The sequence below is a fragment of the Chiroxiphia lanceolata genome, chromosome 29, assembly GCF_009829145.1.
Source record: "Chiroxiphia lanceolata isolate bChiLan1 chromosome 29, bChiLan1.pri, whole genome shotgun sequence".
NCBI classification, from domain to species: domain Eukaryota; kingdom Metazoa; phylum Chordata; class Aves; order Passeriformes; family Pipridae; genus Chiroxiphia; species Chiroxiphia lanceolata.
Window position 1 is genome coordinate 1,967,049 of NC_045665.1, and position 14,356 is coordinate 1,981,404.

Here is a 14,356-nt window from a genome sequence, read left to right on the forward strand (position 1 = left end):
GAGCGCATCCACCGGGAGGAGGAGGAGGAGGAGGAAGGGAAAAGGGAAAGGGGGGGGAGGGTGGCGGCGGAGGGAGGGAGCAATTGAATTTCAAACACAAACAACCGCATGGGGCTCGGGCCCTCCGCCGCCGCGCCGCGCCGCCGCTGACCCCGGGGCCGCCGCCGCCCCCCGCCCGGGCTCCGCGCCGGGGGGGGCAGAGCAGCCGCTGCCTCCCCGCCTTCCCCCCCCCCCAGCCTCCCTCCCCCCCCGGGATTAGGGAGGGTTTTTTCTTTTTTTTTTTTTTTTTTTTTTTCTTTTTTTTTTTGGCTAATCCCTGCCCTCGCCGGGTTTTGCCTCCCAAACTTCAACCCCAACCCCCTCCTCCCCCCCCCCGCCCGCCCGCCCCCCGGTCCCGGGAGGAGCCGCCAGCCAAGATGTCCCGGTCCAACCGGCAGAAGGAATACAAATGCGGGGACCTGGTCTTCGCCAAGATGAAGGGTTACCCGCACTGGCCTGCCAGGGTAAGGAGCCGGGGACGGGGGAGGGGGGGAGATGGGACACACCGGAGCCCCCCCGGTGCTCCCCCCGGTGCTCCCCCCGGTGCTCCCCGTTGCATAACGCGGGCGGCCGCGGTGCCCCGGGGCGGGGGGGGAGCGCACCGGGGTCAGGCTCCCCCCGTGTAACGGCGGGAGAGGGGGGGGCCCACATTGGGGTCAGGCTTCACCTCCGCCAGCCCCCGCTTCCACCGGGGGATCCAACTTTACCGGCACCTTATGTAAGGCCGGGCCCGGCGGGCTCGGGGGTTACTCGGTACCGAGGGTTTGGGGAGGCGCTTTCGGGTCATTTCGTTGGGTTTGGAGGGATTTAATGTGTTGGAAACAACGTCCCGGGCTCCCCCGGGCCCCTTTTGTGCTGTTTATTCATTTCTCTCCCGGGGGGGGTCAGGGGTGGGGACCGCGTGGCTTCTGCCACCGCGTGGGAGCGGGGACACCCCCACCCCGGGCCGGTCGGTGACCGGGACCGCATCGTGCACCGGGACACGACGCTGGGCCAGCCCGGGGCGACCCCCCCGGGGTGACCCCCAGGTACCGGGAGGTCTCTTTTCCACGTGGGGGCCGCACCACGACCCCCTTCCCGCTCCATTGCGAGACCCCGGGGAGGGGACGGGTCGCTCCCGTTCTGCTTCGCCGCTGATTTGGGGCAGACTGGGATTGGGGACGGGGGGGGGGGGGGACTCAGTCAACCCCCCCCCGGCCTGGCTTGGCCGCAGGTCCCCGACCGTGTGCCCCCGGCTCTGCGTGGTCTTACCTCTCGCCACGGGTGCCAGAGAAGGTGCCAGCGCTCGCCGGGAGTTTGGCTTTGGAAAATCGATATAATTACTGAGGACTTAGGACGGGAAAGGGGGAGGGGACGTCGAGGACCCACCATGTGCCGGCCCTGCCGCGTGCGGCCCCCGCCGCTGTCCCCACCACTGTGCCCACCAGTGTCCCCACCAGTGTCCGCACCACGGTCCCCCCGGCTCCCACCGGAGCCACGGCCGTGGGCGCTGTGCAGACGTGGGGGTCCCTGAGCCCCTCGGGGCCTGGGGGGGTGTCAGTGCCATGAGCCCAGCACCCCCCCGCGGGATGAAGCCCCTCGGCCGCACTCGCCCGGAGCCGTCGGGGGCTGAGTCCTCGGCCGGGGGCCGTGGGGAGCTCTGGCTACACGACACGGCGCTGGTTTATTTTTAAGCGGTTGATGATGCAGTTTAAAATTTCCTTGGAGTGTTTCCCCCCCTCTCCCTCGCCTCCCCTCCCGGCCTTGCTGCAAAGGGCGCTGGGGCCGCCTGGAAACCCCAAATCGAGCGGAAAAGGGGAGGAACGGCGCGGTGGGCTTTAAAAGGCCGAGGATCCCCCCCTGTCCCCCCTATCCCCTCCTCCTTCCCCTCCCGGGTTTGAATAACTTTTGTTTGGTTTGTCGGGTTCTGGCGGGGAGGCCGGGAGGGGGTTGGGAGCCGTTCGGATTTGGCACTGGCCTCCCAACGCGCATTTGAAAGCGGCTTTGCGAGGAGGAGCCAGAGGGATCCCTGGGAGCCCGGCGCCTGCTTCCACCACCGCCTGCTTCCACCACTGCCTGCTTTTCCATCACCGCCTGCTTTTCCACCACAGCTTCTCTTCCCGGGGGGAAGAGCGATGCTCCCCTGGGCCCCCAGCACAGACCTGCTGCCTCATCATCCTCCTCCACCCATCCCATCCCGGCGGGGTTCGGCCCCGGTCCCCAGAAAGCCCCTCTGACAGATGCCCCCACCGGGGGTGATGCCGGGTCGGGGCTGAGCTCCCGGGGACCGAATTAGCGCCTGCTATGTGCCCAGGGCCACTCGGGTTTCACGCCCCACTCTGCTCCCAGAGCCTGGTTTCCCTGCCCACCATCATGGCAGGAGCTGCTCAGGCGGGCAGGGAGCAGGTTTTCCCCCTCCTGGGCAGCCCTCGCTGAGCCCGGGGGGTGCTGGTTGCACCGGGGGGGATTTGGGGTGCACAGCCCTCCCCCGGTGACTAATCAGCCCGGGTGAAGCAGACAGGGTTTGCCCGTGACTAATCAGGTGCTGTGATGAAACGTTACCCGGCCACGCGTGGCGTTGGCTGGGATATTTGTTTCCAACCAGGTGTGGCTGGAGCAGAGAGATATGGCCGGGGAAGAAATGGGGGGGAGAGCCAGTGGCACTGCAAGGAGGGGGGTTATTCCCCTGGCCCATTCCCTGGGGATGGTCCCCCAACACCAGCAGCTCAGCTCCTGCCTCCAGTGGAAACCTCTCCCTGAGAGAGGCAGCATTAAATGGGGGAAACTGAGGCACAAGAGCAGGGAAATGAGTCACTGGCACCTGGAAGAGGGTCCCTGGCTCCCTCCTCCCCTCATCCCATCTCCACAGGTTCCTTGATGCAGGACTCTCACTTCCACCTGCCCTTTGATGCTTCCCGTCCATGCTGGGTGTGCAACCCTTCCTCTGTGTGGGAGCACAGCAAGGGACAGAGCACCAGCCCAGGGGTTGGCACCACACCGGGGGTCCTGGCATTGCCCCCCCAAGCACCTCCTGTTCCCGTGGCTGGGTGTGTGGTGGGGTCAGGGTCCTGCCAGCCGGACCCTTTGGAGCAGACTCCGGGTAGTTTGCTGCCCAATGCCCAGTGCCCAGCATGGTGCTGGGGCTGGGCCCAGCGATGGCCCCAGGGCTGAGGAGAGCCGTGGGAAGGGTGTTATGGGTGCAGCTGTGGCACTCAGGGATGCCACAGCCCCCAGCCCAGTGCATGGCCCTCACTCCCACGTGCTTCATCAGCTGTGTGTGACCCACATGAGTTAATTCCATTAATTCCCCTTCCTGACAGCCAGCTCCTGGCTCCAGCCTTGTCCTGCTGTGGGGAAACTGAGGCAGGGAGGGGCTGCTCCCAGTGCAGGGTGGCTGCATCCAGCCGTGCTCCATGGACCAGTTGCAAAGGTGAAGTGCAGAGGTTGGGGGCAGAGTCCAGACGTGCCTGTCCCTCCCCTGCCACGCTCCAGAGCTTCCCCTCCCGGGGGACCTGTCTCAGGCTCTTGTTTTTGGCCCCCCCCCAGCCCCTGGGACACAGAACCCCGGGCCAGGCCTGGCTGTGGCACCGGTGCCATTTGCAGGAGCTGGCGGGGGGACAGCGATGGGCACCGTGGACTTTACCCCAGCCCTGTCACCCCCACTGCCACCGTCCAGGGAGTGACAGGGACAGACAAACAGACATCCGTGGTGCCTCAAGCCCTGGGCCCCCATCACGTGGCAATTTGGGCAGTGGGGGGGGCTCCAGAGGGGTGAGTGGTTTCCAAACAGCCAAGGCCCTCGTGGTGACGTGCTCTGGGCACCGTGAGTCCTCTCGGGGTTTTTGGGTGGGTTCGTGCCCGCCTGTGCTATCAGTGTCCCCACCAGGGTGTCACTCGCCTCCCCCATGTCCCTGCGCCCCAGTCCCTGCCTGCTGTCACAGATAGAGCCACCATGTAGAGCCACCATGTCCCCTTGGGGTGCAGGAGGGGCTGATAAGGGGCTGATGTTGGTGGGCACAGGCTGTGGGGGGATCCCAGAGGCCGGGGGTGATCCCGGCTTTCCCCTGCCCTGTGCCCTCAGCCAAGGACAGTTCCTGGCCTGGGGATGGGCAGCGGTGGGCTCAGGGACACAGTGCCATGTGCCAGCCATCCCTGTCCCTGCCGTGTGCCACCTTTCCTTGGGGAGGAAGGTTTGGAAACTCGCTGGGGGAAGGCACAGCCAGGGGGTCTCCAGCAGGGTCCTGGCACCGCGAGGGGCTCCATTGCCCGTGTCCTCAGCTTTGGGGCTGGCAGAGCCTTTGGCACATTGTCCCAGGAGTGACCTGCAGGAATGAGGCCTCTGGGCAGCAGCATCTCCTTGTGGGGCTGGGCTGGGCTGGGCTGGCGGCCGCCCCTCTGAGTCACATCTCCTCCTCCTCCTCCTCCCCCCCCACCGCTGTCGGTGCCACTCGGGGACGGAGCTGCTGCTCCCAGCTGCCACCGTGGGCCAGGGTCCTGCTGGAGGCTGCTGCCAGGGTCAGACTGACCTTTACACCACCAGGGACCATCCCTGCTCCTGGAATGTTCCTGTGCCTGTGGGGAGCAGGGGGCATTGGGACATTGGGGCAGGATGGTGGTGGTGGCCCTGGGGCGCTGGGTGGAGGCACATCACCAATCCCAAAACACACCTGGATCCAAGAGGATGGGTGCAGAATGGCCTGGATGCCTGTTTGGGCGGTGGGGATGGCACAAAGGCACATCCCACCCTGGAATGGGATGTCGCTCCAACCATCCACCGCATCCCAGTGCCCACACGGAGCCCCTCGCCAGTGTCTCCTCCTGCCCAGCTGCCCCTGGGGCCGTGCCAGCATTGCCCTTTGGCAAAGGGGCACGTGTTGGTTCCCTTCCCAGATCTGGGAACGAAACAAAGAGAAAACCTCGGCCCTCCATTGCATTTGGGATGGGTTGGTGGTATGCTGGCAGGAAGAGGGGAGAAACCCCAGTGACAGGAGTCCTGTTACAGCACCCTGGCCCTGCTGGCTGGGGAAACTGAGGCTCAGCGAGCCAGGGGGGTTGTGGTGCCTTGGGAAAGGTTGTGCCATGAGTCAGCAGAGTGCTGGGAATGGGACCCAGCACCCCTGGGCACCGGCACTGGCACCTTCCAGCCTGGTGACGTGCCAGCGCCCGCCCCGAGACCCCCACCCGCATCCTCCTTCGGCTCCTTCCACCTCCCTTTGAGGCTTTCTCAGGGAATTTATGGCTGCTGGCTGCAGGGGGGGTTATTTTTAGATGCTATAAAAAGCAGCCAGAGTTGCTTTCGCTCCCTTCCCGCTTGGCGCCTCGGGATTATTCACGCTCAGTGGAGCAGCACCTGCCCATGGGGTTGGCACCGTCTGCCCACTGACCCCACAGCCCTTGCCGGGCTGTCCCCTTGTCTGGTGACCCCGTTTTGGCTGAGGGGGTCCCAGTAGCAGGACGGTGTCCCCTGGGGCACCCCGATCCCTGTGCCCCAGGCTGGAGGTGACGCCTCTGGCTCTGCTGGCACTGCCAGCAACGCCTGAATTTGCTGAGTGTGTCTGAGCTGGTCTAGACAAGGGCTTACGGGGGGGTGGGAGAAGGGGACCCCTGTGACCCCGCTCCGGTGGGCACAGCCACTTGTTCCACTGGCCACTATTGCCAGCTGGTGGGTGAATTCCCAAGGAATCATGTTCTCCTCCCTCCCCAGGCTGTGCCTGTTGGTGGGACACCAGGCTGGGGGGATGTCCTGGGATGATCTGGGGAGCCCTGGGGGGCTCTGCCCTCCCTTCTCACCCCATCCTTTTTGTCACAGATTGATGAGATGCCAGAAGCTGCAGTAAAATCCTCCTCCAATAAGTACCAAGTCTTCTTCTTCGGGACCCACGAAACGTGAGTGGGAGCCGGGGCCCAGGGGGTGCTGATGGGGTGGGCGACCCTGGGGCTTTGGGAGAGACCCCCCCTCACCGCTTTTACCCCCTGACACAGGGCATTCCTGGGGCCCAAAGACCTTTTCCCCTACGAGGAGTGCAAGGAGAAGTTCGGGAAACCCAACAAGCGGAAAGGGTTCAGCGAAGGTTTGTGGGAGATCGAGAACAACCCCACGGTCAAAGCCTCCGGCTACCAGGTGGGTCACGAGCTGGAGGGTCCCAGTGCCTCCTTCCCCCCCAGTCCCTTTCCTGTGTCCCCTCTGTGAACCCCCGGTGTCTCCCCAGCCCACCCAGAAGAAGAGCTGCCCCGAGGCGGCCGAGCGGGAGCCGGATGGGGATGGGGAGAAGAAGGGCAACGCCGAGGGCAGCAGCGACGAGGAGGGGAAGCTGGTGATCGATGAGCAGTCCAAGGACAAGAACGAGAAAGCCGGGATCAAGAGGAAAGCGGAAGATGCTTTGGAGGTAGCAGGGGGGGACACTGGGGACAACGGGGACCTGGGCGAGGGGGGCTGGGCTGAGCCAAGCTCTCCCCCCACCCAGGACTCCCCCAAACGCCCCAAGGATGCAGAGGGGCAGGAAGGGGAGAAGAAGGTGGACAACGAAGAGGCCCCCAAGGAGGAGCCCAAAGCCAACCCGGGCGAAGGGGAGAAGAACAGCGACGCCGCCGACGTGCCGGACGCCAACGAAGCCAAGCAGGAGGGCAAGGAGGAGGTCAGAGACCACAAGGAGAGGTGAGGGTGGTGTGGTGATCCCTGTGCCCCACAGCCAGGCTCCTCCTGCCTGCCCTGGGCCTGGGGGGACATCCCTGGCACTGTGGGGTGTGACAGCATGCCCGGGTCTGTTCTTGGCCCCCACAGCCTGTAGCAGCTTCCCCAGAGAGCTGATCCTACCCCGCTGGCTCCCGGGTGCTGCCCCGGCGTCGCCCTCGCCGGCTCGTCGTGTCCGGAGCTCCTGGACGGCAGAAACCGACCCCAAAAATGAAATTTCAAAAGGAAAAAAAAGAAAAAAAAAAAACCAAACAACAAAAAAAAAAAAAAAAAAAACACACAGAAGAAGGAAAAAAAAAGAGAGAGAGAGAGAGAGAGGAATGCAGAGCAGCCCGGTACCGACCCCGAGCGCCCGCCCTGCCGTGGGTGCAACGCTTTGTATTAGTGATTCTTCAGGGCTGAGCAGTTGATTTGAAATAAAAGCGATTCTTGCCTTTTTAAAGCGCTTTCCGGGCCCTAGGTCAGCCACTGCCCAACCCCTTGGGTGGTTTTGGGGACCCTTTGGGCTGCCCAGAAGGGCTCTGGCAGCTCTGGGGTGTGGGGCTGGAGCACATGGATTTGGGGCTGCTCTTGGGAGGGAGCAGGGGCTGGGACTTGGGACTGGGAAAGAGCCAGGGGGAGGTTTCAAGGGGAGATGTTTAATAAAATAGAAACCATGGAATCCTGGAATATTCTGAGCTGGAAGGGACCCACAAGGATCATTGAGTCCTGGCCCTGCACAGGACACCCCAAAATTCTCCCAAATCCCAAAATCCCAATGTCCAAGCACTCCTTGACCTCTAGAATAATGGAATAATGGAACATCCTGAGTTGGAAGGGACCCACCAGGATCATATAACTCCTGGCCCTGCTCAGAACACCCAAAAATCTCCACAGTCCCAAAATCCCAACGTCCAAGCACTCCTTGATCTCTGGAGTAATGGAATGTCCTGAGTTGGAAGGGACCCATCAGGATCATCGAGTCCAGCCCCTGGCCCTGCACAGGACACCGAAAATCCCACCATGTGCCTGAGAGTGTTGTCCAAACATTCCTTGAGCTCTGGCAGGCTCAGGGCCATGACCACTGCCCTGTTCCACACACACAACCCTGTGGGGAGAGGCCAGACCGGGGGGGAGGATTTGGCCGTGTCCGGATCCCCACAGAGGGGACAGCGGAGACCCCTTGGTGTCCCCAAGGACCAGCCCCAGGGGGACGGGCAGGGCAGCAGCAGAAAATGGAGCCGCGGCCGAGCGCCGGCCCCGGCGGGACTACAGCTCCCGGCAGCCGCTGCTCGGCGGGCCGGGACCCCGCGGGAGCCGCGGCGGGGTTCGGGGAGGGAGTCGCAGGGACCGCACCGAGGGGGACACCGGGGGGGCGGGGGCGGGACTACAGCTCCCGGCGTGCAGCGCGGCAGGACTACAGCTCCCGGCATGCACCGCGCCCCACCCTCCCGCGGGCTCCGCAGCGCCCCCTGGCGGGCCCGCGCGGCCCGACCTGCGCCGCGCCAGACCACGCCCACACCAGACGGCCACGCCCCCTCCAGGCTCCGCCCCCCCGGAGCGCGGGACACGCAGGTGAGCGGGGAGGGGGTCCGGGACTATTCGGGGGGGTCTGTGGGGCTCTTTTGGGGTGTAGGGGGGGCTCTGTAGGGTCTTGGATCTCTCTGTGGGCAGGGGGCCTCTGCCGGACCCCTGGGTGCCATTTCCGGGGGTGGGCGACTCTGCGGGTACGCTTTAGGGGTGGGGGCTCTGCGGGATCCCTGGGGGTCCCTTTGGGGGTGAGGGAGGAGGGTCTTCTGGGGCCTGGCTCCCCCTGGGGAGAGAGGGGGTGCTCCGCCGGGATTTGGGTCCCCTTTGGGGGGTGGAGGGTCTGCTGGATTCTTGGGTCATCTTTGGAGGTGGGGAGGCGTCTGTGGGATCCCTTGGTCCCCTTTGGAGGGGGGGGGACTCTGCGGGATCCCTGGATCCCCTTTTAGGGATGAGGGGGGCTCTGCAGGATCGCAGAATCCCCTTTGAATCGGGGGTGCCCTGCGGAACCCCTGGGTCCTCTCGAGGGGCGGGGGGGGCTCTGCAGGACCCCTGGGTACCATTTCCGGGGGCAAGGGGGGGATCTACGGGCCCCTTTTGGGGGTGAGAGGGAGCATTGCGGGATCCCCGGGTCTCTTTGGGGGTCTTCTGGGTCCTGGCTCCCCTTTGGGAGTGGGGGAGTGCCCCACCGGGGTTTGGGTCCCCTTTGGGGGGTCGGGGGGTCTGTGGGATCCCTGGGTTCCCTTGGGGGGCGTGAGGGGACTCTGTGGGATATCTGAATCCCCTTTTAAGGATGGGGGGACCTCAGAATCCCGTTTGGATGGGAGGTGCCCCTGCGGGACCCCTGGGTTATCTTTGGGGGTAGTGGGGGCTCTGCTGGGTGTCGTATCCCCTTTGGGGGGGGCTGCTCTACCAGACACCTGGATCCTCTTTGTGGGGGGCTCTCCCAGGCCCTGGCTCCCCTTTGGGGGGCGGGGGGCTCCAGCATCACCCCGCATGCCCCCACCCCGGGACACCCATCGCCCCCGGGAGCACGAGGGGTGTCCCCGGGGGGTCACAGGGCCCCCCCTGACCCCCCGACCTCCAGCACCATGCGGCTCTCGGCCCTGCTGAGCGCGGCGCGGCCGCGGCTGCCCCTGGGGTACCGCCACGGGACGTGGCCCCCCGACAGCGCGGCCGCCCGGCTCCGCAACCCCCCCGGGCAGCGCCGCCGCAAGGTCTTTGTGGAGCCCATCGCCGAGGATGACTGGAAGGTGTTCTGGGGGGACACGGTGAGTCTCCCCCTCCTCCCAGGGCCCCCCTCCAGGCTGTTGGCCAGGCTGGGGGGCCCAGCTGTACCCCCTCTCCCCCCACAGGTCCAGGTGCTGACCGGGAAGGACGCAGGGAAGCAGGGGAGGGTCACCCAGGTCGTGCGCCCCCGGAACTGGGTCGTGGTGGAAGGGCTGAACACGGTGAGGCTGGGGAGGCATTCAGGGGGGTGCTGTGGAGGCTGGGGGGTCACGGGCTGTCAGTGACCCCAAATCCCCTCGCAGCACTACCGTTACATCAACCGCACGGCCAAGTACTCCGGGACCTACATCGCCAGCGAGGCGCCGCTGCTGCTCAACCAGATCAGCCTGGTGGACCCTGAGGACAGGTAACAGCTGGGGGGGGCTGAGGAGACTCCGCTGAGGCCCCCCTGTGCCATTCTGCCCCCTCCCACCGCCCGTGTGTCTGCAGGAAGCCCACGGAGGTGGAGTGGAGGTACACGGAGGAGGGCGAGCGCGTCCGTGTGTCCCTGCGCAGCGGCCGCATCCTGCCCGTGCCCCCGCAGCCACGCCAGGATGGCATCGTGCCCGAGAACTGGATCGGTGAGCGAGGCGGCAGAGGGCCTGGGGGGACATGGGGGAGGCACGGGGGGCTCAGCTCTGCTGTCCCCTCGCCCGCACAGACGGCCCCAAGGACACGTCAGTGGAGGATGCGCTGGCCAAGACGTACAAGCCGTCCCTGAAGACCTTCGAGGAGGAGATCATGGACGCCATGGGCATTGTGGAGACACGGCGGGCCAAGAAATCATACTGGTATTAACTGGGGGGGCAGACTTCCCCCTGGGTTGGGTTCTGCAATAAACACACCCCTTGATTTTCCATGTTTGTGGCGCGTGGCGCTTTCAGTGCAGCCCCAACTCGCTCACACCCAGCCCTGGGCAGTAAAAATTGTGGGTTTATTGTGGTTTGTGCCCGGGGCAGGGGGGCTCTGCTCTCCCCGAGGGGCTCTCAGCCCCCTGGGTCCTCGTCCTCGCTGCTGTCCCCATCCTCGCTGTCCTCGGCCAGCACCGCGGCCAGCGGGGTCCGCGCGGCCACAAGCACCAGGTTCCGTGGAGAGAACAGGGGGTTGAAGAGGGGCACGAGGGCACAGTGGAAACCTAGGGGAGAGGAGAGGGAGTGTCAGAGAGAGGGTCGGGAGAGAGGATCAGAGCAAGGAGAGGGTTAGCAAGAAGAGAGAGGGTCGAGAAAGGAGAGGGTGAGGGTCCAGAGGAAGGAAAGCGGGGTTGGGAGAGAGGAGACAGGAGAGAGAGGGTTGGGAGAGAGGAGAGGGAAGATCAGGAGGATTGGCAGAGAGAGGTTCAGGAGAGAGGAGAAGGAGGGTCAGGAGAGAGGAGAGAAAGGGCCGGAAGAGGAGAGAGGGACCAGGAGAGAAGAGAGGGAGGGTCAGGGAGAGGAGAAGGAGAATTGGCAGAGAGGAAAGAGGGAAAAGGGAGGGTCAGAGAGAAGGTTGGGAGAGAGGATCGGAGTGAGAAGAGGGAGGGAAGGTTGGGAGAGAGAAGGCCAGGAGAGAGGAGGAAGACGATCAGGAGAGGGTAGAGAGGAGAGGGAGGGCCTGGAGAGAGAGAACAGGAGAGAAGGAGGATCGGGAGAGAGAGGATCAGGAGGGTGGAGAGGAAAAGGAGGGTTGGGAGAGAGGAAAGAGAGGGAGGGAGGGTTGAGCAGAAGGAGGGTGGAAGGAAGGTTGGGGGAGAGGATCGGAATGAGGAGAGGAAGGGTCAGCAAGAAAGAGCGGGGAAGAGAGGGAGGGTTGGGAGAGAGGATCGGAGGGAGAAGAGGGAGGGAAGGTTGGGAGAGAGAAGGTCAGGAGAGAGGAGGAAGAGGGTCAGGAGAGGGAAGAGAGGGGGGCCAGGAGAGAAGACAAGGGGGATCGGGAGAGAGGGTCAGGAGAGTGAAGAGGAAGGGTCGGGAAGAAAAGGAGGGCTGAGAGAGAGGAAAGGGAGGAGAGAGGAGAGCTAAAAAGAGGAGAGGAAGAGAGGAGAAGGTTGAAGAGAAGGAGGGGAGGGGGAGGCTCCCAGCCGTGCCCACCTCGCTCCCGCAGGTACAGCAGGCGGTCGAGCAGCACGAGGGTCTCCACGACGGGCGCCAGGAGCTGCTTCAGGGTGCAGAACGCGAGCACCTTGTGCTGCTGCTCCAGCATGGCCTCCACAGCCCCCGAGTCCAGTGGGACCCCCGACGGGTCCAGCCCTGCCAGGCGCAGCCCCAGGCGGGCGTATCTGGGGGGGACAGTCACATGGGGGGCTGGCAGGGTCCCAGGAAAGGGTTCTCCCTCCCCAGACTCAGGAGGAGGGTCCCAGAAGGGGATCTGCCTTCCCCAAAATCACTGGGGGCCAGGAGGGGATGAAAAAGAGGGTCCCCCTCCCCAAATTCACAGGGGCCCATGAAGGGTCCCAGAAGGGGGTCCCCCCTCCCCAAACTTATGAGAAGGGTCCCAGGAAGGGGTCTCCTCTCCCCAGACTCATGAGGAGGGTCCCAGGAAGAGGTCTCTCCCTCCCCAAAATCACTGGGGGCCAGGAAGGGTCTCAAAAAAGAGGGTCCCCCCTCCCCAGATTCACAGGGCCCCAGGAAGGGTCCAAAAAAAGGGGTGTCCCCCCTCTCCAAACTCCTGAAGAGAATCACAGAAAGGGGTCCTCCCTCCCCAAAATCACTGGGGTCCAGGAGGAGATGCAGAATGGGGTCTCCCGCTCTCCAAATTCACAAGAAGAGTCCCAGAAGAGGGTCCCTTTCCCCCAAACTCACTGGGGGCCAGGAGGGTCCCAGAAGGGGGTCCCCCCTCCCCTAACTCACTGGTGGAAGCCGAGGGCGTGCGCATTCCTGCCCGCCTGCAGGCCCAGGTGCCTCTTGGCGGGGTCGGCGGCCTGGATGAGGCTCTCGAGGGCGGCGCGGTAGCAGTGGGTGCACAGGCGGGCGCCGCCGCTGCGCAGCCGCCCCTCGTACTCCTCCCGCGCGTGGCACGCAGCCTCCCGCGCCCGGTAGGACAGCTGGTGGCCCGGCAGCGCCGCCACCGCGGCGCTCAGGGGGTACCCCGGCGGGGGGCAGCCGGGGGGCTGCGGGGCGGTCGACACTTTCATGTAGCAGCAGCCCACGGAGGCCACGGCAGCCACGGCGGGGCTGCGGGCGAAGTGGCGCAGCAGCGCCGGGCTGAGGTCGCCGCAGGCGTGGAGCCCCGTCACCAGCACTGGCCCCCCGTCCTCGGAGCCCCCCGGGCCCCCCAGCGGGTTCTGGGCGGCGGGGCCGGGCCCCGGCGGGTCGGGGGGCAGCAGGAATTCCCCCCAGGGAGCGGCGGGGTCGAGGCGCCCGGGGACGTGGCGCGGGGCGCAGGGGGTGAGGGGCCTCGGGGGGTGGTTTGGGCGGCGCCGGGGGTGCCCCCCGGGCCCCGAGGCCCCCGTTTTCTGCAGCTCACGCAGCAGTTCCCAGTCAAAGCACTTGGCCACCGCGGCCAGGCGGCCGTCGCTCTCCACCGCCGTGACCGACAGGCCGAGGCCGAAGGACAGGAAGCGGGAGAGGTGGCCCTGCGAGGGTGGACACGTGCTCAGAGGGGGTGGAGGGATCCCCCCAGAGCCCCCATGTCCCCCCCCGTGTGCTTTTGCTCTCACCTGCCCCGCTCCGACATCCACCACGCGCTGGCAGCCGGTGCTCTGGCTCAGCCGCCGCAGCAGCTGTGGGGACAGGAGGTGTTGTGGGGCTGGGGGGGAGCTGGAGGCTTGCAGGGGAGGCAGGGGGGGCACCCACCTTGCCAAGGCGTTGGATCTCGTGCTGCTTTTTGAGCTTGATGTGGCGGCGCAGCAGCGGGTGCAGGCGGGGGCTCTGGCGCGGGGTCCCCCACGGGCGGCCCCGGGGGAAGGCGAGGGCCCGGGCGGCGGCGGCGAAGGCCAGCAGGGACAGGGGCCAGGCGGCCCCGGGGCCACCACAGCCCCCCAGGAGCCCGGCCAGCTGCTGGGGGGTGGCACTGTCCAGGGCGGGCTGCCAGGCCGGGGGCAGCTGCGCCCACAGCCGCTCGGTGAAGAAATCCTGCGGGAGGGGGGTTAGTGTGGGGGGCACGGCTGGAGGGACATGGCCGGGGGGGGCCAGGGGGGACGTGGGGACACTCACGATGACGAAGGTGTCGATCAGGGGCCGGTAGAGGCTCAGGAGGTGGATGATGTCAGCGGCTCGACGCTGCTCCGGTGACTCCTCCAGGTGCTCCCGGTGCTCCAGCGGCTGCTCCAAGTGATCCCGCTGCTGCTCCCGCTGCTGCTCCGGGTCTGGCAGCTGCTCCGGGTGCTCCTGCTGCTGCCTTGGGTTCTCCAGCGGCTGCTCCGGGTGCTCCGGTGGCTGCAGGATGAGATGGGGAGCAGCTGCCATGGCAGCACCTGTGAGTGGCAGAGAGAGGGGGTGTCACCCTGGAGCTCTGATGTCACCCTTGGGGCTCTGACGTCACCCTGGGACGTGTCCCCTGGCACTCTGACATCACTGCAAGATGTGTCCCTATGGGGCTCAGATGTCACCCCAGGTCTCACCCCACCTCCCCCTGGCCATGCCCATCAACGTCCAGCCGTCGTAACACGTCACCAGACCGTGACGTCACGCGAGGACGCAATAACTCCTTCCGCCCCATGACGTCACGCGGCTGTGACGCCCCCCTCCCCGACGCCATGACGTCACCCAGGGGCGCCGCTCGCCTTCGAGCACCTGCGACTTTCCCGGGCCGGCCGGGACACCGGGCAGGCCGCGACAACCCCCCCGGCCCAACGCCGGTGATCTGTAACGTCTCTTTCGACGTCACCGGTGACGTAACGCAGGCGCGGGTGGCGTTACAGAGCCGCCGCCGCCGCCCGCGCGCGCCGCCCGGTGCGAG

The 14,356-nt window shown here is 65.8% G+C and overlaps 3 protein-coding genes across 4 annotated transcripts; 2 read left to right on the forward strand and 1 right to left on the reverse strand.

Moving 5' to 3' along the window:
- Positions 1-232: 232 nt before the first annotated feature.
- On the forward strand, positions 233-7,151 carry HDGF (heparin binding growth factor). Its single transcript, XM_032713103.1, has 6 exons — positions 233-503; positions 5,828-5,904; positions 6,001-6,139; positions 6,228-6,404; positions 6,483-6,673; positions 6,800-7,151. Exons 1-6 carry the CDS (start codon positions 417-419, stop codon positions 6,804-6,806), a joined length of 678 nt encoding a protein of 225 aa, XP_032568994.1. The 5' UTR covers positions 233-416; the 3' UTR covers positions 6,807-7,151.
- A 2,070-nt stretch (positions 7,152-9,221) lies between these two features.
- Positions 9,222-10,343, forward strand: MRPL24 (mitochondrial ribosomal protein L24). The gene is made up of 5 exons (XM_032713104.1): positions 9,222-9,486; positions 9,571-9,666; positions 9,748-9,851; positions 9,935-10,065; positions 10,146-10,343. The coding sequence occupies exons 1-5, from the start codon at positions 9,307-9,309 to the stop codon at positions 10,280-10,282; spliced, it is 648 nt and encodes a 215-aa protein (XP_032568995.1). The 5' UTR covers positions 9,222-9,306; the 3' UTR covers positions 10,283-10,343.
- A 54-nt stretch (positions 10,344-10,397) lies between these two features.
- Positions 10,398-14,295, reverse strand: RRNAD1 (ribosomal RNA adenine dimethylase domain containing 1). 2 transcript variants are annotated; one of them, XM_032713102.1, is made up of 7 exons: positions 14,191-14,295; positions 13,612-13,871; positions 13,252-13,530; positions 13,116-13,157; positions 12,307-13,031; positions 11,548-11,735; positions 10,398-10,619 (listed from the first exon to the last, which is right to left on the reverse strand). In XM_032713102.1, exons 2-7 carry the CDS (start codon positions 13,861-13,863, stop codon positions 10,471-10,473), a joined length of 1,635 nt encoding a protein of 544 aa, XP_032568993.1. In that variant the 5' UTR covers positions 13,864-13,871; positions 14,191-14,295; the 3' UTR covers positions 10,398-10,470. The 2 variants fall into 2 exon arrangements, with proteins under 2 accessions (XP_032568993.1, XP_032568992.1); XM_032713101.1 differs by having other exon boundaries at positions 13,116-13,178.
- Positions 14,296-14,356: the final 61 nt, after the last annotated feature.